Source organism: Trematomus bernacchii, unplaced genomic scaffold (genome assembly GCF_902827165.1).
Source record: "Trematomus bernacchii unplaced genomic scaffold, fTreBer1.1, whole genome shotgun sequence".
NCBI lineage: Eukaryota > Metazoa > Chordata > Actinopteri > Perciformes > Nototheniidae > Trematomus > Trematomus bernacchii.
The window spans coordinates 597,230-622,229 of record NW_022987662.1 but is presented as its reverse complement, the minus strand read 5'-3'; the positions used below and the strand labels follow the sequence as shown (position 1 = coordinate 622,229).

General features: G+C 39.3%; 1 protein-coding gene across 1 annotated transcript in view; it reads right to left on the bottom strand.

Moving 5' to 3' along the window:
* Positions 1 to 25,000, bottom strand: part of LOC117487000 (E3 ubiquitin-protein ligase TRIM9) — a 52,692-nt gene that overhangs the window by 9,326 nt on the left and 18,366 nt on the right. Inside the window, exons 2-7 of the mRNA XM_034135629.1 lie at positions 24,959 to 25,000; positions 19,626 to 19,748; positions 11,748 to 11,858; positions 8,043 to 8,196; positions 3,177 to 3,334; positions 996 to 1,134 (exon numbers count right to left, since the gene is read on the bottom strand). The exon at positions 24,959 to 25,000 is cut by the window's right edge and continues 54 nt beyond it. Of these exons, the coding sequence (XP_033991520.1) occupies positions 996 to 1,134; positions 3,177 to 3,334; positions 8,043 to 8,196; positions 11,748 to 11,858; positions 19,626 to 19,748; positions 24,959 to 25,000 (727 nt within the window). The remainder of the gene's footprint in view (positions 1 to 995; positions 1,135 to 3,176; positions 3,335 to 8,042; positions 8,197 to 11,747; positions 11,859 to 19,625; positions 19,749 to 24,958) is intronic.

The following is a 25,000-nucleotide window of genomic DNA, read 5'->3' as shown; positions in this document are numbered from 1 at the left end:
TTGTAAAAAGTGTGTACTATATGACCTGTATAAAAACGCATGTGTGTGTACGACAGAGTGGAAACTGAATTTCCCCCTCGGGGGATTAATAAAGGTCGATCTTCTTCTTCTTCTTAAAAACAAGCTCACCCATTTTCTCCCTAATCACAGATATAGGTTTTCTTATTAAAAGTCACCTATTTGCGGTGGATCGATCCCCAAATATAACAAATGAAGGTTCCTTGGGCAAGATACTTAACCCCAAATTGCTCCATTAGGCGTGTCTACGGTACAGAGGTGTATGGAAGACAATCTGGATAAAAGCATCAGCTAAATAACATATAGTGTAATGTTTTAATTTGTTAAACAGCTATTTTGCCCTCTTTTTTATCACTCTGTCTTTCTTTTATCTTTCCTACACTTTCCTTGTCTATACCTTTCTTCCTTATCTACTCTCTTGTTTCTTTCTTTTACATATTCCTCTATTGCCATCCTTTTTAGTCATTTCTCATCTCTTTTCTCCCTTTGCTGTCTATTTGTCTTTTGCTATTTTTTCCATATTTTATTAATTTACTATCCCTTTCTTTAATTCCTCTTCCCCTTTTTTCTTTTTCTCTTTTCCTCCATTTTCCCATCATTCCTTTATTTTGCCCTTGATCTTTTTTCATCCTTCCCTTCGTGTCTACTTCTCAGATTCCTTATCATATTCTCTGTCTGCTTTTCCTGTTATCTCCTCCTTTCCTCTCTTGTCCTTCATTCACCTCTTCTCTCTCCTGCAGTATAAATCACATCACGCTTCTTCTTCTTCTTCTATCTTTACCTTAAAAAACCTCAAGACTCAGCCTCTAAGAAGCTTGTCTAATCAATTTAACACGGAGAAGCGATAACATCAAGACTATCAAAGGGACATCATTCCACAGCAAACACACACACACACACACACAAACACACACACACACACACACACACACACACACACACACACACACACACACACACACACACACACACCCTACCATCGGAGGTCTTGAGCACCACAGTCTTGCTGTAGGGCCCGACCCCCACAGCGTTGTAAGCCTTCACCCTGGCGTTGTAGGAGCTGTTGAAGTGGAGGCCGTCCACCGTGCACACCGTCTCCTTCCCCACGTACACCTCCTGAGGACACACACACACATTATTATGTATTTATTTCAACAAGGACCATGCATACAAATACATTAATCTCAGAAAATAGAAGAGATCAATTATGCCAGATTTGAGCTAATAGCTCATTTCCATCTGCAGTCCTTAGGTAGGTACATACGATCAATAAACACTAAAAACATACATCTCATCACATCTCATCACATCTCATCTCATCACATCACATCTCATCACATCTCATCACATCTCATCACATCACATCTCATCTCATCTCATCACATCTCATCACATCTCATCACATCACATCTCATCTCATCACATCTCATCACATCTCATCTCATCACATCACATCTCATCACATCTCATCACTTCTCATCTCATCACATCTCATCACATCTCATCACATCTCATCACATCTCATCTCATCACATCACATCTCATCACATCTCATCACTTCTCATCACATCTCATCACATCTCATCACATCACATCTCATCTCATCACATCTCATCTCATCACATCTCATCACATCTCATCACATCTCATCTCATCACATCTCATCACATCTCATCACATCTCATCACATCTCATCTCATCACATCTCATCACATCTCATCACATCTCATCCCATCTCATCTCATCACATCTCATCTCATCACATCTCATCTGAGATCACATCTCATCACATCTCATCTCATCACATCTCATCTCATCACATCTCATCTCATCACATCTCATCACATCACATCTCATCTCATCTCATCACATCTCATCACATCTCATCTCATCTGAGATCACATCTCATCACATCTCATCACATCTCATCTCATCTCATCTCATCACATCACATCTCATCACATCTCATCACATCTCATCTCATCACATCTCATCACATCTCATCTCATCACATCACATCTCATCTCATCACATCTCATCACATCACATCTCATCACATCTCATCACATCTCATCACTTCTCATCACATCTCATCACATCTCATCACTTCTCATCACATCTCATCACATCTCATCTCATCACATCTCATCTCATCACATCTCATCACATCTCATCACATCTCATCACATCTCATCACATCTCATCTCATCACATCTCATCTCATCACATCTCATCACATCTCATCACATCTCATCTCATCTCATCTCATCTCATCACATCTCATCACATCTCATCACATCTCATCTCATCTCATCTCATCTCCGTAGCATCACTACAAACGCAGGCTAATTAATGCACATGTACAGTATGTTGCTGCCTAAACACATAAGATGAATCATACATTATGTACATTCTGGGAACATTTGCATATTATGAATGTACATTGATATTCGTGGATATTTTATAGCTAGAGAATGCACTCCTTGGAGGCATAAACGAGTGTGTGGTTGATAATGAGATATATATAAGCAAGGTATTATTAATGACAAGCAGAGGATTATTTACCAATTTAGAGTGAGATAACATGTTTTTCATATTAATTGGAATGTTTATGAAACAGGGGAAAATGATTAAGCAAAGTGATTTTCAATATATTATACTGTATGTGTGTACGGCCTCTGATAATGGCCATGGTTGCAGATTTTTGTTTTATATAACATTCTTTCTTGGTTCTACAAGAAGGCACAAGTAAAAATGATATAGGACGAAACCTTTGTAAGGACTCTAAAACTTAAAATGGATATTCACTGAGACACAGACACACACGCAGAAACACACGCACACGCAGAAACAAGCGCACACGCACGCACGCACACACACACACACACACACACGCACACACACACACCACACACACACACACACACACACACACACACACACACACACACACACACACACACACACTACCATCTGGCTTTACTCAGAGCATATGGATAATTAATAATAAAAGACAAAAACAAAGTCTGGCTACAGAAGGGACTTCATCTTTTGCTGCAGTTTGGATGAAATGACTGTCATATTAGTGTCAACCCTTGTTCTCTGTTTTGCACACATTACATATTATAAATGTGTGTGTGTTGCTGCGTGGCACCCACCCTGTACTGTCCTCCGTTGCCGTCGTCCAGCTCCAGGATGTATCCCTCGATGGGGCTGGCTGCGATCACCCTCCAGGCCAGGGTGGCGCTGTTGTCTCGGGTGCAGCACTTCTCCAGCTGCAGGATGGGGGCCGCCGGCACCGAGGGGCCGCACTCCACTGGGGGGGGGGGGGGAGAAGATGGGTAAGATGTTAGGATCTCAATTGTTTATTTTATATTACAATTCGATAAGGAGAATTGTTCTGCCATTTTTCACTTAGCGAAATAATATTGGAAGGATCGTGTTTAATACACATTTCATCTGATTATAGTTCATATTGACATACTTTGTTGCATGATATTAATGTGAGAGATGAGAGGGTGGTTTTGCCCCCCCAAAAGAAAAGTAAAATAAAAGCAATATTCTTTCACTCACAGTTGCTTACAAATACTGAAACGTAAAACCCAATCAAAAATCAACTTCATACCGTCTAATTATGCTTTCTTATACATTTTCTTAAACATAAAAAAAGACGGATGAGATGTTAGGATCGTAAGGGGGGGGAGGTGAGAGATGAGAGGGTGGATAGATGAAGGGAAGAAGAAGACAACAGGGGGATATCGTCAGCTGGCTAAAAGAACTCAAGGGAGAGAAAGGGGGGCTTTAATGTGGATTTAATGTGAGATAAATGAATAAAAAAGAGCCTTAAAGGTGAAAGAGCTCCGGGTTCATTTACAGGGCAACAGCTGGGAATTAATAGAGGCTTTAACGAGGCCATGTGGTTATAATAAACACTTGTGTAGTAGCGGTGCATAGGGTTGGCATTAAGCTAAGCAATATAAATATTTCCTTCCTTTTGAACACTTTTTGTCTCATTTCCAGCCCAAAAATGCTCCGCTCATTACAAGAAACATCTTAAATTACGTGTTGACTGTCAAAACTAGCTAAAAAACGATTAGTTAAAAGGCCAAAAAAGAAAAGCATCAGCACTGTATCGAATACATTTCCTAATGAACAGACATATCTGTCCAATCCGGAGTGAAAGAAACACACAGACAACAAAAACAGGGTAAAAATAACCAGTGAACACACACAGGGTGATGAGGTCGGCTCGTTCATATTTTCTTTATTTGTTATCGGATCTTTCTCGACCAACATCAGCATCAGTGGAGACACAGAGGAGAGGCAGCAGTCAGGAGGGGGGGACAGGATCGATGCCACACGCTGGGAGCGTTTAGACTCTCAGTTAATATCAATATTTAATTTAACACGTTTCACAGCATCTGTAGCCCAAGTAGTTCTTTGATTCATCCACAACGAGGTATGAAGAATATTTTATTTTTTTATACAATATGTTCTGTATTCAAACAAAAGTATGATAAAAGTAAATATGTTTTGTATTATTTGTATTGATTACTGGGCTTTGATTCATTGAAAACTACAAGATAACTATTATGTTTAGGTTAAAGAAAGTATAACATATTGAATTTATCTTGTGATTATCAATTTGTTATAGTTATTATTTTTGGCAGTAGCATGTCTATTGCTATGCTTTACTGTAAATCAAAATGTTTTCACATATCACAATCTTAAATATGTATTTTATATAACAATAAATTAAGCTGAATTATTCTGCAATTTTTCACTTGGCAAACGAATATTGGAAGGATCAGGTTTAATACGCATTTCCTCTGATTATAATGAATATTTACATACTTTTGTGCATGACTTTAATGCAACCGGACCCTCAACAGACATTGAACGAAAAAGCAGTGAAAGAATAACAATAAATTATTATTTTACATTAAAAGAAAGTCAAAGAACTTGTAACGGAATAGCAGTTTTTGAATCAGAGAAGTACTTGGGGCTACATATTTCTGTAATTTTTTTTTTTTGGGGGGAAACTTTGTGTTCCAGTGCTCCAGTGAAGGCAGCACTTCATTGGAGAGGATCTGGAAAACAAAAAGCATGCAGAGGAGAGAGCGGAGAGACGCCGCGGGACTGAGAGAGCGGGAGTTTCCAACCGGAGCTGAGGGACGAGGAAGGAGTGACAAAATAAACTGAAGGGAGGATAAAGACAGAGTGAGAGTCTCTGAAATACCTCCGGGGCTTTCTGTCTCCATCTCAGCCTCACTGTCTGCTGCCTGCATTTGTTTAAATAACGGACTCTCCTGCACATCTGGAAATATGATGTGGGTTTACATGTTAGCATAAAGCAGCTGAAAGTAGGAGTAAAGATTATAATGAACACATCTAAAATATAAAATCTCATCAACGCGTTAGATTAAGGTAATAATAATGTATGACTCAACAAACGGGTTAGTACAAGTTTAAGAATGACACAACAGGTGGGTGTAAACTATGTAAATGTGTTTGTAATGCTATTATGTCCTTGGGCAAGACACTTCACCTGAACTTGCTCCTGTGGGTATTGTCCACAGTAGATGACCATTACATGTATGTATGATCTGTATGTGTAATGTGTATTTGTAAAGCGCTTTGAGAGTCATTGAAAAAGCGCTATAATAAATATAAGGATTATTATTATTATTATTAGAAAATATATAAATCACAAGGTAATAGGTATGTTAGTTAAACTCAATAAATGTGTTTGCTATGCTTTTATAAACACCTCTAACTCATAAGGTTTTTTGATCAAATGATGTTACTGTCTATAGACTATTTAAAAGTGTCTTATAAATGTATTATTATATAAAAAGACATGTTTATAACACTGTTATAAAAGTGTATATAGTCTTAACAAGCATTATGTAACTCATAAAAGCCTTATTAACTATTAACTAACATTTATTACAAGAACATTGTAAAGTTGAAAAAAGATGTCCGCATTGTCCAAAGTTGCATATTTGGACACAAGACATGTTTTTCCCAAATCTCTGATATTCATTTAGAAAGCGCTGCAACTACACAGTGACGTCCAAATACAAACATGAAGATTTAGTCGGTCATTTTCTAATAATTTCCTGGAAAATTCCTGGAGAAAGATTGTGTAACCTGTTATCAATTACATGGGGGAAAAGAGACACATGTCTGAAGTGTAGTTAGATGATTTCATAAGCAGTTGTTCATTTACATAGTGACACGAAGACCTACTTGAAAACATGAATCAGATCTCTCAATCAATTCAGAATGATAACAATATATGAAGGAGAATCATTTGAAGCTACTTGTGAACCAGAACACCTCCTACTGTACACTGCTGCTCAGGATGTCCAAGGAGTTCAATTAAAAGACAAGAAATGAAACGCTCTGTCTTTAAACTCCATCGCTTCGTTCTGGATAATCAGTGGGATGTGAAGACGGGAACACGTGGGTTTCATGTAGCTGGTCTTAAAGAACAAAACCACGGACGACCAAAGACTTTCTACGACTCACAAGCTCTTGGGGATTTGCTTGACTGGAGCTCCAATTAGAAGAAAAAAATTCCTTCAAGTGTGACTCAATCAGGGCCAGGAGCTTGTCAAATTAATAATGGATCACAATGCATTTGGAGTTCAAAGAATAACGAGCATTATCTAGTATTTTACCAAGGTTGAATCCACATCTTGCAAAGGGGAAACACCTGCCTCAGTGGAGTCGCATAGAAAGTAAAATATTCATAGTGCTGAGGAGTACATATTTAATGGACGTTAACAATCCATCTGGGTAATCTCTGAGACTGGGGCAGAGTTAATGTAAAGGACGCTGTGGTTACTCATGCACTCATACTGGTTGCTGGGTAGCAACAACAGCCAGTGTGTGTGTGTGTGTGTGTGTGTGTGTGTGTGTGTGTGTGTGTGCGTGCGTGCGTGCGTGCGTGCGTGCGTGCGTGCGTGCGTGCGTGCGTGCGTGCGTGCGTGCGTGTTGCGCTGCTGGAAGAGACCTCAGAAGTGAAGAGCGACTAAATGTCAACTGGTCATAAATTACATCATTAAGGGGTGTTTGTTATGGGGGTATTTTAATGATTTAGGTTGTATGTTTACAAGTCAAGTTGATTTATTTATTGAGCGTGTTTTAAAGGGGCAGTCCTACACCTTTACGCATGAGGTATACTGTATCTTTAAAAAGTGTCCCAAATAGGGATTAATAAAGTACATCTTATCTTATCTTTAGGGAGGGTCCACTATAACAAAATTGGAAGACCAAAAAAACCTCCAGTTGTTCAAAGGTCATTATTAAGTCTGTTTAAGCCCCCCTTCCTGCCTTATAATGACATCATTAAATTAGATGGCATTGAGACGGTTCGTTAACGAGTGAAATCAGATCAAAACAAACAGTATGTTGCTCTTTTAAAATGCAATGAACTGAATGTATTGTGTTTATTTGTTTTATTTTACTGAAATATAACAGCCAACAAACGGTTTGTTGAGACATGCATGTAAGGGGTTGTTTGTGCAAGATATTGTCAATTTCATTTGATGTTAATACGACATAACGACTCCATTAAATTGCATTATGGGTAAGGTAGAAGTCAGTGTTGTTGGAGCTTGACCCATATCATGGACTATAAATCTGGATTTATCCCAGCTTTTTTAATCGCTTTCTTTCCTAATATGTCTCAAGTGAAACCCCTTTCTTTATAAGCACACTACTAAAACAATTAGAGTACGACAAATTGTTAATACACAGAAGATATACATACAGAAAGTCAATGTAAAAGAGAAGGATTAATGGCATATTGCACAAAAAACATGGAGTCTAAGCGATCCTGTAATCATGGCTCAAATGTAGCTGTAACACCGTATTTAAAACCACCATTTGGATGTGTGTGTGTGTGTGTGTGTGTGTGTGTGTGTGTGTGTGTGTGTGTGTGTGTGTGTGTGTGTGTGTGTGTGTGTGTGTGTGTGTGTGTGTGTGTGTGTGTGTGTGTGTTTGTGTGTGTTCACCTTTGCCCTGGCAGTAGTCCAGCTGCAGGATGGTCTGCAGCAGCACGTCGGTGTTGAGGGTGAGGTCAAACTCAGAGCCTACTTTTGGCTCCAGGGCCCCTTTCACCCACTGGTCCTGAGACGATGTGACCCGCTTAATCAAAGGGTCTGAAATCTGCACACACACACACATTAAACAAAACAAGTTAAAAAAAAAAGATTTTGGACTTCGGTGACAAGATATATTTCCCAAATAACCTCGTCTCCAATACCTTTAAGCTCTAAACTTTGTATTTTAAAGGTCCCCTATTATACTGTTTTTCATCAATATATTATAGGTCTCAGATATATACAGTACATGTCTCTGATTGGCTGAAACACCAAACAGATCATTGCAGCATCCCATAATCCCCTCTGTTTCAGCCCTGTTTCAAAAGTGCTGATTCTCTGTCTGTTAATTTAGATGAAAATAAGGAGCCCCTCCCCACGCCCCTCTGAGAGAGATTTGGTTACAAAGAACACAATGGTGCTCTAGGAGGAGATTCAGGTGATAAGGTGGGGGGGGGGGGGTTACCTTGGTTGCTGATTGGCTAATGGTTACACAAGCCAAAACATCGTTATGACATCATAAAGTGGCCAAATCTGATCAGCTCATTTTCAGACAGGTTTTTATAGAAATGGATCAGGACAAAAAGAGAGAGAATCTTTGTTCCTGAAACTTTCAGAGTCTCTTTACACAGAGGGGACACATGTTGATGTAGAAGAGACATGAAGAAGAGGGGACACATGTTGATGTAGAAGAGACATGAAAAAGTGGATTTTGCATAATAGGTGACCTTTAAGTATTTATCCAGAAGACTGTTCGCTATCGGTTAGGGAAAGAAAAATTGTTAACTTATGCCTTCTACAAGCCAGGCGCTCAATTGCTTTGTGTTGAAAAAATGTTTGGTTGTGTTTGTGTAATGTGATAAATGTAAAAACATCTACAAATACATGTTTAAATGTGCAGACATGAAGAACAAGTCAAAACACACGTACAGTGAAACAAATCAGAGCTTCTGCATCTGCAAAGTCTACATTCATTTGAATATGCTTTCAGGGCTGTGATTCGCTGAGCATTAGCCTGGTTTCATTACATTGTGTCTGACAAGAGGAATGAGGCCGGCATTAGTGCAGTTCAAATATTTAAGGCAAAGAATTAGAGCCCTCTTCTGCTGGTAAGAGCTTTAAGTGCCTCAGGGGAAAGATAAGTGAATACATTACATTAAACTACACTCAACTGTGATGCGATCTTCTGGAAACATGAACCCAGTATTTGGACATTTATCCTCAAGCGTTATAAATTGCTTGATTGAGCTTCATTTTCTGACTTTGGCTCAGTTCAAACTACATAACTGTTCCTGAATTGACTAAACATTGATATCCACCTTCGACAATTTAGACGTCGGCAACCGTAATGAACCACGTAATCAATACATTATCAAGTATTCAGAGGAAATGGGAGCAAAGGGATGTGTGTGTGTGTGTGTGTGTGTGTGTGTGTGTGTGTGTGTGTGTGTGTGTGTGTGTGTGTGTGTGTGTGTGTGTGTGTGTGTGTGTGTGTGTGTGTGTGTGTGTGTGTGTGTGTGTGTGTGTGTGTGTGCGTGCGTGCGTGCGTCTGTGCGTGTGTGTGTGTCCCTCAGGAGCGGCTTTGATCTTTTCTTCATCTCTCATTTTCACCTTACTCTATTTCTCTCGTTCTATCTCTCTTTAAGAAGAGAAATGACTCACAACCAGAAGCAGAGACACTATCATTTCATCTCGTATCATTCAATGGAAATCACAACAGCCATGAATATTGATAATGATTTACGCTAAGTTTAAAAAATACATTTAATCTTCATGTATTTCTATATTTCTTTTAGTTTGTAACCCTTGGTGTGGCCATTTAGGTTCAAACACACCACAGGCTGCGTGTGTACAAATAATGATATAGAAAAGTATTGAAGCCTTCGTCATACCACAAACTGAGCTGGAACTTTTGATGAAGGTGTAAATAGACACGTTGAATTAGGAACTGTTTCATAATCTTAAAAATATATGAGCTATCCTTTGTATATATATATAAAGGGAATCTCATTGAGACACATCCCTTGAATTCAAGCATGTTTTTAAGAATGTTCACGCTGATTAGAAAATGTTTTAAATAGTCACAGGAACCAAACACAACATTAAACCTTTACTCTCACATCTTTCTTCTAAGCACGTGCTCATGTCACATTTGACCTTTCTCTTGTTGGCCTAACAACACAGATCAATAACTACTGACCGGCCATCGAGTATCTGAGCCTGCTCATAAGTAAACATGTGTGTGTGTGTGTGTGTGTGTTGTGTGTGTGTGTGTGTGTTGTGTGTGTGTGTGTGTGTGTGTGTGTGTGTGTGTGTGTGTGTGTGTGTGTGTGTGTGTGTGTGTGTGTGTGTGTGTGTGTGTGTGTGCGTGTGTGCGTGCGTTTGTGTGTGTTTCTGTGTGTGTGTTTCTGTGTGTGTGTGTGTGTGTGTGTGTGTGTGTGTGTGTGTGTGTGTGTGTGTGTCTCAGTGAATATCCATTTTAAGTTTTAGAGTCCTTACAAAGGTTTCCTATATCATTTTTACTTGTGCCTTCTTGTAGAACCAAGAAAGAATGTGCGTGCGTGCGTGCGTGCGTGTGTGTGTGTGTGTGTGCGTGCGTGCGTGTGTGTGTGTGCGTGTGTGTGTGTGTGCGTGTGTGTGCGTGTGTGTGTGTGTGTGTGCGTGCGTGCGTGCGTGTGTGCGTGCGTGTGTGCGTGCTTGTGTGTGCGTGTGTGTGCGTGCGTGTGTGCGTGCTTGTGTGTGCGTGCGTGCGTGTGTGTGTGTGCGTGTGTGTGTGTGTTACATCTCAGTCCTCAGTGTTTTAGCTGTGCTGGCTTCAACATCAGAAGCTCATTTCTGCTCTTAAGCTCAAAGGAACTGCGTTTCATAATTCTTTCTTCCTTTCAACTCTTACACTTTCAGTTGGAAAACTAAATGTGTTTTAATGTAGTGTAAGGACCCCGTGCTGTGTTCGGCGTGTGTGTGTTCGCTGAAAGTTATGTCGTAACTTTGGAGGTTTTTATAGAGGCTGGTGTTTGTTTATCTTTTTTTTATGATGATCAGCATCATTCTTTCATGTCATTTTTATATTTATTTTTAGCAACTTCAGGAGGAACCCCAACCTCATCTTTACATATCCTTTCTTTTCTTACAGAAACTGAATTATGACATGCTCCCTTTTGACCTGAGAGTCCTTTGTTAGGAAACAACTTAAACCATTGGACTAGCTGATGAATGCATTTACATGTGTATGTTTTTTACCAGAAGCGTGCAGCTTTAAATACCTACAAGCAAAATGGACTCTCGTAAAAAAAGTACTGTAACAAATTACTTCAACTGGATTAGATACATTTGGTTTCCCATTGTTGTTTGAGGACCTGCACTTGGATGCTTACAGCTCATACAACCACAAGCATATGTCGTACACACACACACACACACACACACACACACACACACACACACACACACACACACACACACACACACACACACACACACACACACACACACACACACACACACACACACACACACACACACACACACACACACACACACACACACACACACACACACACACACACACACACACACACACACACACACACACACACACACACACACTGGGTCAGATACCTGGAGGAATCCACTGGGGTCGTTCTCTTTGAGGACCTCCAGGCAGAACTCCATCATGCCGGTGGTCTGACGCAGCTTCATGGTGCAGTGGGTGATCTGGTCACGCACCACCTGAGGAATTAAGCAGATTAGAGAAATTAGATTGTATAAAGTAGGTATAAAGAGCAGAGTTTATGTTAAGTTGTCAAAGCTTTTAAGCTCATTAAAGACACTAATTAGACCCTGGACCCCTAATGTGCCATTTTTGTGAAAAAGGGTGCTTTTTGGGGTTTCCCTTTTCATAGTGTGTCTTTCCCACATCACTATGTAACACTAGCACTTATATTGGATAGCGCTAGAACACATTGTACGTGATAGGCTTAGGGGCAGGTCATCTGTAAGTGGTCGACCAATCACAACAGAGCCACCCAGCTTACCAAACAGATCAGACTGGGCTCTGGTTTCGGACAGAGGGTGAAAAGGAAAGCCAATACAAATAATTAAGTCCAAAGGGGATTGAGCGACAAGCCTTATTGTCATAGTGCTTACTCAAACCCTGAAGCTAGGATTTCTCATAAGATGATCCAACTGGCTGTAGGAGGAAACGGGCTGTAACGTATACTAGGAGGCCAAAAAGAAAACCTGTGAAAAAAGAAATCCCACAAAGAACGATGGAGAATGCAGCGAGAAAACTCAATGTGCTATGTGACAGGCATTTCAAAGCTAAAAAGCCCAGGCTGGCAGCATGTTGTTTATGCACTCGGAGATAATTAGGGAATGGAGAGCAGGTGTGTGGACGGATGAGGATCAGGTGATTGGCTGAGGGGCCAAACAGACAGCTATAGAAAAAAAATATGTCTGCCAGCATCATCCCATAATATTCCTGGCACATAATCAGCAGTTTGAACATGTTTCACATCAAGGTGAGGGGAAGTATTTCACAGACACGGCTTAAAGAGAGCGTTATCAGCCATTGCCAGACAGAAGGGACTCACTCTCTATCTCCTTGCATGTCCTGTTCCTTTTCTCACACACACACACACACACACACACACACACACACACACACACACACACACACACACACACACACACACACACACACACACACACACACACACACACACACACACACACACACACACACACACACTCACCATGTTATCTGCTGTCGCTGAATTTAAACGGGTGTCACCTCGAGTCGTTAAAGGCTAATTGAAAGTCAGCGAACTGTCGCCTCCTGATTAGCCGTTTGTTTACATTACCTGCACCACATGTCAACTGATCAGAGATATAACATTATCTGCTTAAAGTACAACTTATACATGTATATAATATGTACAGTACATGTATGTTTATTATTTTAACTGATAAATTCATCAGCTTTTAAAAGAAGATGCATGAGATTAGACAGAAAACGTCCTGTGATGTTATTCAGTCCAAGATAATTAATGACACGGTTAACCGACGGACGTCTAAATGATTCAACGAGTTAATTAGACTTTGTCTTGGAAATTAGGCTCATCATTTATGTGATGGTTAATGAGATCACAGTTAATTATTCAGCTGTCAACTGCAGTATAAACTAATTTGTGAAGACCATGGAGAGTCAACAGAAAGAGGATCAAAACAGTAAGAGTCTGAGATGAAGAAAACAGCTGAAATATTGGATTAAAAAATATTTAACAACCCACCCTAAAACCATTCAAATCCCTGTTAATTTCTTATACATGTTCAACTTTGTGAAAGCAGCTTAAAACGTACCTGTTTAATTGAGTTTGCCAAGATGTATGCGTATCTTTTTCTTCTTTTCTCTAAATTTGTTGTAATTAATATTGTTTAATTGTGCTGTATTTTATATCTTCGGACTGTAATGTTTCAGGGTATATGCAGGAATCCTGAAGTCAAATGTAAGACCATTTAAGACCTTTTTTAAGACCCTTTCCATACATTTTAAGACCTCATTGCCACTTGGAGTTTTAACCGGTTACATTGGCGACACACCTTACCTCACATTTACTATATACAGTATTGATTGTCCTTCCTCCTTATCTTCCAACCATTTGGACGCAGACTTGCATTTCCCCATAACGATGTTGTTTAACAACCGGCGTAAACGGACCTTCGCGCGCTATCAAGCAGTGAGCGTGCGATGTCCTGTTCAGATGACGTCAAATCCAACGGGATGCCATAAATAAACTACACAGAATCACACTACACACCTACGCAATGATTACATTCAGGCAGACTGTAGAATACAACCTCTTTGGACAATTTATATACTTATTGAAAACAAGCTACAGAATGTAATACCTTGGAAAATGCCGTTTAATACTTTTTAATAACCTTCATTTTCACTAAATTGATTTATCAACTTTTAATACTTTTTAAGACCCCGCGGACACCCTGTGTTTGCAAGGTGCGTTATATTGTAAATCTTAAATCATTCATTTAATTTCATCCATTTGTCTTTTATTTGATTTTGATTCATTTTGATAAAGAAACTGTGAACATGTAGAGCACTGTCCTGTATTTTGTTCAAGGATTTAGGCTAAGAATGGTTTAAATAAATGAATCAAAGTTCAATTTACGATCATAAAAGATCAAAAGAAACGTAGAAACCGTGTTTGTTAATATATGCCGCCTTGACATTGTCACACAGCTGGAATTCCCTTTGAGCTAAATAAACACTCAGCCACTCTAATTATTTACCAGGAGAACATTTGCTCCTCACTTGATGTTGGCTAAAGCCCCGCTCTTATCTCCTGTGTAAACAACGTGAAGTGTGAAGCGTGAAGCCTGAGTAAATCTCAGATTCATTTCAATTTCCTCGTGCCCCGCTGAGGAGCCGTCGCTGCAGGCAGGATGAAGGGCTCGGAAATATGTTCCACATGCATCTGAAATGAATTTGAGGGTGCAAATACGGAAAGATGTTAATGCAGACCCAGATATCAGATTCCAGACACACTGCATTCACGACACACAGCTTCTCTGTCACACACTGATCCACGTTTCAGTGGATGAGCAGGGAGGAAGTTGTCTATTACTGTTTTTATTTAAAGGTCACCTATTATGCAAAATCCACTTCTTCATGTCTCTTCTACATCAACATGTGTCCTCTCTTCTTCATGTCTCTTCTACATCAACATGTGTCCCCTCTTCTTCATGTCTCTTCTACATCAACATGTGTCCCCTCTTCTTCATGTCTCTTCTACATCAACATGTGTCCCCTCTTCTTCATGTCTCTTCTACATCACCATGTGTCCCCTCTTCTTCATGTCTCTTCTACATCAACATGTGTCCCCTCTTCTTCATGTCTCTTCTACATCAACATGTGTCCCCTCTTCTTCATGTCTCTTCTACATCAACATGTGTCCCCTCTGTGGAAAGAGATTCTGAAAGTTTCAGGAACAAAGATTCTCTCTCTTTTTGTCCTGATCCATTTATATAAAAACCTGTCTGAAAATGAGCTCATCAGATTTTGGCCACTTTATGATGTCACAACGATTTTTTGGCTTACCAAGGTAACCAAGGTAACCCCCCCCCCTTATCACCTGAATCTCCTCCTAGAGCACCATTGAGTTATTTTTAACCAAATCTCTCTCAGAGGGGCGTGGGGAGGGGCTCCTTATTTTCATCTAAAGTAACAGACAGAGAATCAGCACTTTGGAAACAGGGCTGAAACAGAGGGGATTATGGGATGCTGCAATGATCTGTTTGGTGTTTCAGCCAATCAGAGACAGGTTCTGTATATATCTGAGACCTATAATATATTGATGAAAACAGTATAATAGGGGACCTTTAATACTAATACACCACAGTATATATTGTCTTATACATGTGATATATAAAAAATGTTATGTTTAAGAAAATGTATAAAGAAAGCGTAATTAGACGGTATGAAGTTGACTTTTGATTGTGTTCTGGTTTTATGTTTCAGTATTTGTAAGCAACTGTGACTGAAAGAATATTGCTTTTATTTTACTTTTTTATGGTTATTAAGATTAAATAAGATGTTCTTCTCCCTGCTCCTTTCCACCATGTGCTATACAAATAAAAAAAACAGTATGAGTATACATGTTTTGTTTTAAAATAACTGCCATGTGTGGAATAAATATACAGTAGTTCAATGTTTGTACAAATATTGTATTAAACGGTCAGTAAATATCCAGATCCACTGATGTTTTTAAAGCCGGCTCCTTCCACTGAAACCGTATAGAAAAACAATCTTACTGTCTCTGAACTGCAGTTACATAACTTACAATAGCTTGGAGAATAAATACAAGCTGCGTTCAGTCCCATAAGTTATTTCTGGAAAAGGTGTATACAGTAGTGTTTTTTCTGAACTGGGGGTGTAGTGTGGAAAACAGCAAGTATTGTGTGAAGATTCCTGGTTTATGGACATTTTAATATAATCCAGTATCATTTTTGCAAGTCTGTGATGTAGTTATGAGGGTTTAGAGTACATTTGAAGAGGAATAAGTGGAGTGTCCAGGGTGTTTTGATAGAAATGAACAGTGAATACGCGACCGTAAGTGACCATTAAATCCTCTCTGAAGGATGTGCAGTTATATGCATGCTTTAACCCTTATGTTGTGTTCGGGTCTCCCGTGACCCATTTCAAGTTAAAATGATATAATAACTACGCTCTAGTTTTTTGTATGGGAACAAGGCTTCATGATATCCTCCACAACAGCTATATAAACACTACAAAACAGATTTTGACATTTTTTGCCAAGTCTGAAGGTCTCTAAAAAGAAAAGTATATAATTTGGTGTTGGGGTCTGGGGAGACCCAGCAGAATTGTTTTGGGTGACTCGAGGTCAAATTTGGCCCAATCAAGATTCATCTTTGACTTTAGACACCCCTCCCCCACCCCCTTCATACACTGTAACAATAATTTTTGGCAACATGCACCTGGTCTCCCCTCCCTCTGCCCCCCTCCCCCCACGGGAACTCCACCTTTCACAAAGAATATGTGCACTAACACTTGAACCTGAACTCACACATGCACGTGTGCAATATGAGGTGTAATGTGTTTTGGGGCCATAGAATACAATTACAACAGGATTGTACGGTTATGAATGCATAATAAGTTAGTTATGATGTAGTTAAAACAATATTGGATGATAGTCATTATTTTTGAGTATTTTGGACTGAAATAAATCATGGGTCAAAATTGACCCGCGAACACCATGAACGGTAACAGCTCTCGAACACAACACACGGGTTAACGTCATAGAATCTTGATTATGATTGTACTCGTGGTTTAGTCAAAAACAGTCTTGTGTTTACATTTAGTACGTAATGTAGCGTCTTGGTTTTTAATTAATTCAGAGGGATAGTTTTTACCCGTTATATTTAAAGCACTTCAGATACTGTCTGCAAGTTCTATAGTATATATATATATATATATATATATAGTGTAAATGTTTTGGGATTTATTTTTGTTTAGTTTTAGGTTAATACATGTACTTTGAATTGGCCAAACTTCATTGAATTGTGGTTGTGATTTTTGTGGTTGTGATTTGTTTTAATTTAGCTTTTCCATGTAAAGCACTTTGAAACATCTTTCAGAATGTTCTATACAAATTAAGTTTATTCATATAAAAGCAGTACATTTCCTCCTTACATTATTTCCCCTTTCATGTCTCTTTTTATGCATCTTCTATCTATGTTGTCTGACCATTTTCTTATTTCTATGAAATCATAATAAATGCTAGATGCCTGATACAACAGTTATTTTCAGCTGCTACAGATTTTGGTTTTGGAACTAAGCAATAAATCTATTGTGTGTCTATTTTCTATCGTGAATAGGAGCCTGTAATTATATCATTTGGCTGGAAACAATGTGTTGAATATGAATTCCCTCAGAAGCGTTTATCAGCCATCTTCATGCAGCCCTTCTTCTTTTGTTGCAGCCTGCAGCTCTTTGCCCTCTGGATGAATCTCAACCCCCAGCCTGCAGATAAACACAACAGCTGTCCTTGAGGCTTCTGTCCAAAAATCCCTCCTCCTCCACCTCCTCTTCCTCCCCCATCTTCCTCCCCCGCCAGACGGTCAGTCGGTCGGTATGCACGTTGAGGCCGGGCAGGCGTCCATGTGATACGACTTAGGAAACCCCAGAGGTGGATTTAGGGAGAAAGCAAAAAAAACGAAAAGCTGGAAATGTTTTTATTCCTAATTGTGTTGTGCGGATTGTCAGGGAAAGTGAGGTTCAGTTATTATCATTCATTTATGATATTTTGCTGATTGTGATTTCAATGTTTTTTTAGATATTAACATGTAATTTAGGATGTTTATGTCTTATTTTGTTGCATATTGAGTCATATAAGTGTTTAATGTTAAATGGGAACACCTTATATTTGAAACAACACATTCAGCCCGTTATCCCCATTGCAGGTTACACATTTTTGACCTGAAGTTATTTTATATTCTCAGTTTTCTTACTTACAGTATTATACACTAATAAGTGCTGGAACAGAAAGGGAGACAAACAGGTGCATGGTGGGAGCAGATAGTAGTGAAAGCAGAGAGACAGACTTAAAGACAGGCAGCAAGACTTTCATACTATTTCTTCAAATCAAATAACCCGAAATATTCGACACGCTTCAGGCTAGGAAGGAAGGAAGGAAGTTCATTTGTTTTACTCAACATCGAAAAACTAAACTAATAAAATGAGATGACGTCCATGTTTTGTATCTGCACTTGGAAAATTGTTCACAAAATCCTGGATCCATCTTTTTTCATTTATGTTAACATTATAATTTGTGTCAATTTGTTTTCATTTAAGTATCTTTTTTTTAATCATCCTTCTTCTGTTGATCTCAACAAAGATTCTTCCATGTTTTCCCCATTAATTGTGGGATTGTCCTTGTTTAAAGGTCCACTATTATACTGTTCTTCATCAATATATTATAGGTCTCAGATATATACAGAACCTGTCTCTGATTGGCTGAAACAGCAAACAGATCATTGCAGCATCCCATAATCCCCTCTGTTTCAGCCCTGTTTCCAAAGTGCTGATTCTCTGTCTGTTACTTTAGATGAAAATAAGGAGCCCCTCCCCACGCCCCTCTGAGAGAGATTTGGTTAAAAAGAACACAATGGTGCTCTAGGAGGAGATTCAGGTGATAAGGTGGGGGGGGGGGGTTACCTTGGTTGGTGATTGGCTAATGGTTACACAAGCCAAAAAATCGTTATGACATCATAAAGTGGCCAAAATCTGATCAGCTCATTTTCAGACAGGTTTTTATATAAATGGATCAGGACAAAAAGAGAGAGAATCTTTTTTCCTGAAACTTTCAGAATCTCTTTACACAGAGGGGACACATGTTGATGTAGAAGAGGGGACACATGTTGATGTAGAAGAGACATGAAGAAGAGGGGACACATGTTGATGTAGAAGAGACATGAAGAAGTGGATTTTGCTTAATAGGTGACCTTTAATGCTAAATGTCAAACACTGAACACACTGTAAAGCCCCCTCAAACAATTGTGTTCTTGTAGTATTGGGCTATATAGATTACATCTGATATAATGTATCCTTACACACTTAATGTATCTTTACACACTTAATGTATATATCATATCCTGCTTTATATCTTGCTATTGTTTCAACATGTATATTTTCTACTTTTTTAATGCTATTTTATTTCTATTTGAGATGTTTACATTTTGGATTGTTTATTTCTTGTCTTTTAACTAGTCTTGTTATGCCACTGCAACACAAACATTTCCCAAATTGGGATCAATAAAGTACTTCTTATCTTATCTGATGATGATTTGATTAGAGATGAGAACTGTTTGCCGTTATGAAACCGTGTCTTGTAGATATTTAACGTCTGGAAGGACATGCAGCTACACACTGATGCAAATGAAATGATAACCCAGTCCCACCTTGAGCTTGTAGTCCTTCTCTTTGGTGACTTTGGTGAGCAGCTTGGCTTTCTGTCTGGTGAGCGCCTCGATCAGAGAGTCGCACTGAGCCACGAGGCAGGCTTCAAACTCCACGCCGTTCTCCTGAAACAACACACGCAGAAAACATCACCAAAACATCTATCGCATGAAGAAATGTTGCCAACATAAAGCTATAGTTTAGAGTCCCAAATGCATGTTGAATATGGGCTTCGAGTTATTAATAATCAATACATAAACATGGTGACGAAAATAGATCTGTTGGTGTGTTTTTTCTTTATTCAGCAGCACAGCTTTGTGTTTGTTCCCGATATGTTAATGTACAACCCAGATCCATTTGTGTTTCCACCACACAACATTAGTATACAGTGTTAATTATCTCAATACACTGCAGAAAAATGATTCATACATCATATTAACCATTTGTTTATACAACTCCCACTAATATCCCTCAAGCTACTAACCCGTACAAATTAAAAATACAATAAAATTGAGTTCACAGAAGTGTTTTTGCTAAGGAAATATAAATGAACCTTGTTTTTGTTTAGCTAAATCGTATGTGGAGGGCTTCCTTTGAAACACTTTTGAACAAGCTTCTCCTATGAGCAAGAAGATGCATTTTATTTCAGGGGATCATCCCGACCCCAAAGAGCGGTGTGGAGACATCTCTAAAGTTTTGCAGATGGAGTGCATGAGCTCCGTCTTGAAGGGGAATGAGAAGCTTTTTGATGATCAGTCGGAGCTTTTTGTAAACGTCCTCCCAAATGACACAGCACGCAGGGGGCTTTCAGTGTGAATATGTAATGCGCTCTCCTGCTTATCCTCAATAATGTACTCCCTGATCTGTGTAATGTACCCTATCTCTGAGATCTCTGTATAATATCCGGACATAATGTGTATTCTCAAAGAAATCATAAACACAACCACATGGGAATTGCAGTAATGTGTTGCAGGGGTTTAGCCACATTAGGTCAACAAATATCAAGAGTTTGTCGTCCCAAAAAGAATTTCTGGAGCATATCAATTAAAAGAACAATCGTCATTCAGAAAACTGTAGCATATGGATTGAGAATGATATAATTGGTCTTCTCATGATTACAAGAACGAGACATAGGATGTTGCCCTTTCTCTTTTTCATGATTTGTCCATGATGGCGAACATTTGGCTTACAGTGTATCTTACAACCACGACCCTGCATTCACATCGTAGCCTTTCTTAGTAAAGCATCGAGAAACACAGAGATGGAAATTAACTAGCAGTATTTACATATTTGAGGTACCTATGCTCCTTCAGTATTTCCATTTTTTGCTGCATTATACTCCTATTTCACTCAATTCCATAGGTTAACACGGTGCTTTGTACTCCTCTACATTCACTTACATCTGGAGTTACCTTTGAATGGAAGATCTTTACTTTTGAAAGAAGTGTTTGGCTTTAAGTCAAGTTTCATATATCTATAAGTTGTTAACAGTTGAACAAAAGAAAGATTTCCCCTCAAAATTGTTTAGACATCCTCTTCAAATAGTTGTTATGTCTAGTCTAGTTTTATGCACTTACTCCTAAATAAGAAATATACTGAAACAACTTTGATGATGTTACCTGACCAAGTGTTTATTTCTGTCAACTTGATGATAAAAAAAAGTATCTTTCAAAGTATTCATTTCAACACAAATCACAATGTTTACCTAAACATAACCAAGTCATTTCTGTGCCAGAAGCGAACCGAGCATTAACCATAAAAGTGTCATGTGCTGTGGTAGAACGATGGCTTCAACAGTCAGTATGTCTAATGGCGCATTTCCACTACAGCGCGGAACGCGGTTTAAGCGTGCCGTGCCGTGCCGTGCCCGTTTTTGGTTGCGTTTCCACTAGGCGAATTTCCGGCTAGCGGGTACTTTTTCACAGTTTTTCTGGCTCTCCAAAATCGAGGTTCTTTCCGGGCCAACAACCGGGCTGAGTATGCTAAACTAGTGAGAGAATCGCTGGCAACTACAACAAAATGAACATATTTGACCGTGATTGAATTGTAATACACGTTTCAAAATGATGCCGAAGTAACAACATACTGATACCGGTTAGTAAAAACCATGAATTAATGCTTTGACAAGTCTGCAGACAGACGGCAGCCGAAACACCTTTTAAAATGCATGTTTTCTAAATGGAGATTGGCTAAGCTAACGCAGTATATGCTCCGACCGTCCACACTCACAACAACGGCCTCCAGACATAAATAAACCAGCGACTGTATTCACCATGACACAGGCAGTCTGTGGTTTGTACTTGTTTAACTTTTGTCTAGTTTCTGAACAGATATGAGGAGCTGTGAGCTCTGAGTGCTAACAGCTAACAGCTGATGTTGGTTTTGTGTTTCGCATTGAAGATGACGACACGGCTCCACCTACACTGCGTTACTATAGTTACTACCCCAGTTCCTAAACTGTAATGGAAACGCAGCATAAAGTGAGCCAGGCCTACCAAGGCCTAACGAGGCCAAGCCATACCGTACTAAGCCGAGCGAGGCCCTGCAGTGGAAAAGCGCCATAAGTGTCATTGGGCAAGATACTGAACCCCAAATTGCTTCTAGTGGCAGAGCAAATGGTGAATGATTGTGTGTGAATAGGTGAATGCTGACTTGTATTTGTCAGAGTGCTTTGAGTGCTCTTAGAGACTAGAAAAGTGCAGTCGATTCATCAGATGAGAAGATGCTCTGAGGGTCTGCACTGCAGTGGTTTGCCGTTCAAACAAGAGGAGTCCACAAGGGCATGTTCCTGTTTATCTGCATTGAGCCCACATGATGAGCTCTTAGATAGTAAAGATTTCCAATCAGTTTCCTCCTCTGTGGGACACGGTTCACATCTATAAGAGGATGAGTGCTGGGGATCGTTATTACACTTTTCTTTCTCTTTATCCATCCCTCTCTCACTGTTCAGTCAGAGTTGTTGTTTTCATTAAAATGCAATCGGCTTCATTGTGCAGTAAGACCCTTAATGCCTGCTCACAGTGCTGCGGCCGACTGATATGACAGTGCAGTGTGTGTGAAAGTGTGTGTGTATGACTGGCAGATGCTGTGTGAGAGATCAGCTGCACAGCTATGCCTGTCTACAGGGAGAACACACACACATAAACACACCAACACACACACACACACACTGCTCCCATTTGGCTGGTATGGTTTGCTTTATTTTGGTGATTTAGTGGATTTAGCCTCCTGCTGCTCAGTGTGAGGAGACCAAATGTGACTCTGACTGGAGCTTATTACCCATTACCAGCATCACCAAAGCAAAAATGTATTTAGTTTAGATAAAAAACACGTTGGTGCTGATGTAAATTATGTAAAGACCCCTGCATGTGGGGGTAACTGATCAGACATGGATGTTGGTTTTGGTCCAATCTCTCACTGCCAGGCCGTCATGGAGATCCTGAGGCTTTGAAACAAACACTTTCAGAAATGCTGCAAAATAAGAGGTGTGATCCCAGCGCTGAACATCAGCATTCTCACTGTTTATATGTAAAACAGTGGTTAGTGGACAATCAATAATGCTGTCATAAAAGTGGAGTAAGGGTCATATCATTGTTTTTCATATTGTCTGTGCCGATCATCTTTTATTTGTGCTCACGTATGTGGTTTTGTGTCTGTTCTGTGTTCATGGGGTTTTATATTAGGGCTTTCAATTGGGCTTTAATATGTACTGCAGTTGTGCTTATATGTCTAAGTGTGCTTATGTGCTCTTATAAGTTGTCTTCTAATGCTATCAACCTGCCAGGGACTGCAGAGGGAAACATTCCTCTATATATACATCTGTACATGATGGACTCAAGTGCTTGTGCTTATTAATGTGCATTCTACAAATGCAAATAACGTGTGTACTATATAATCTCTGCATTATATATTTTTTAGTACACAAGAAAACACCATGCTTATTAGAAACTGAGAATGACATCCTTTACTCCTGATCTCTGTGAAGTGTCAACGTTCACATAATACAGAGTGTTCATGATACACAGTAAATGTTCATCTGTTTAGTCTTCATATCCACCTATGTGTTTATTATATATAAGGTATGTATTCTAGTCTACAGTATTTATTTATTAATTTTTTACTGCCCTATTTTATTGCACTTTACTATGTCTCTTACTTATATGTTAGGTATATTTCATATTGCATTGTTGGAGGAGCCTTTGACTTTTTGTGGTGAGATCCCTTCCCTGGCTTCCAGTAACTGCTAGAATCCACTTCAAGACACTGGTACTTGCGTACCATGCGGTGAATGGATCTGGCCCTTCCTACATCCAGGACATGGTTAACCCATACACCCCAGCACGTGCACTCCACTCTGCATCAGCCAAACGGCTCGCTGCACCCGCACTGCGACGGGGACCCAAGTTCCCATCAGCAAAAACACGTGGGTTTGCTATCCTGGCTCCAAAATGGTGGAATGAGCTCCCCATTGACATCAGGACAGCAGAAAGCTTACACATCTTCCGGCGCAGACTGAAAACTCATCTCTTTCGACTCCACTTCGAGCGATAAAATTACTAACAAAGCACTTATATACTAACTAAGCACTGGCTTATCTAAAGCCAGTTGAGTAGCACTTGAAATGTTCTGGCTTTGAAACATGATGTACTTATATGATTCTGTTTTCTTCAAGTTTGTATCTTCTTGGTCGAATGCACTTATTGTAAGTCGCTTTGGATAAAAGCGTCAGCTAAATGTAATGTAATGTGTATTGCCAAACAACACTTCAGCTAGTGTGTGTGTGAACAAATAAAGCCCTTGAATCTTAAACTGTATTTTTTGGAATTTCTAGAGACCTTTCTGTAGCTGTTTCCTCACACAAACACATTTGAACTATGCACACTTAATTAGACTTCATTTAGTGACATTCTCTGTCTAATTACACGACATAATCAAAACCTGATTAGCATTAGTATGGAACTGGGGCACCGCTAAAGTCTCCCTTAGTATCTTAGTGTGTTAGTATCACAATTAATCTAGTTTATGTCAAGCTTTTGTGATTCAAAACACCCTGAGAAGAACACACAGACAAAACAGAGGTTTGTGAAAGGAAGATGATCTGCTTTGATACTCTCCTTAATATTGTTTTGTAGCTGCATTGCATTCTGGGCATATGTTACTGCAGTAATGTGTAACTTCCTTTTAGTTTATAAATCCTCCAAATACACCCATGATTTGTAACTGATGACAAAATAATTTAATATAATCAAACTACATAGACAACCCGTTATACGGTATCTAAATGTATGAAGCGTGTATTTCACCCAGGATTCAGTGTCTGGTGTTAGGGTGTTACCTGTATCTGCTGCAGAAGGTTCTTCAGTTGGATCAGGAACTC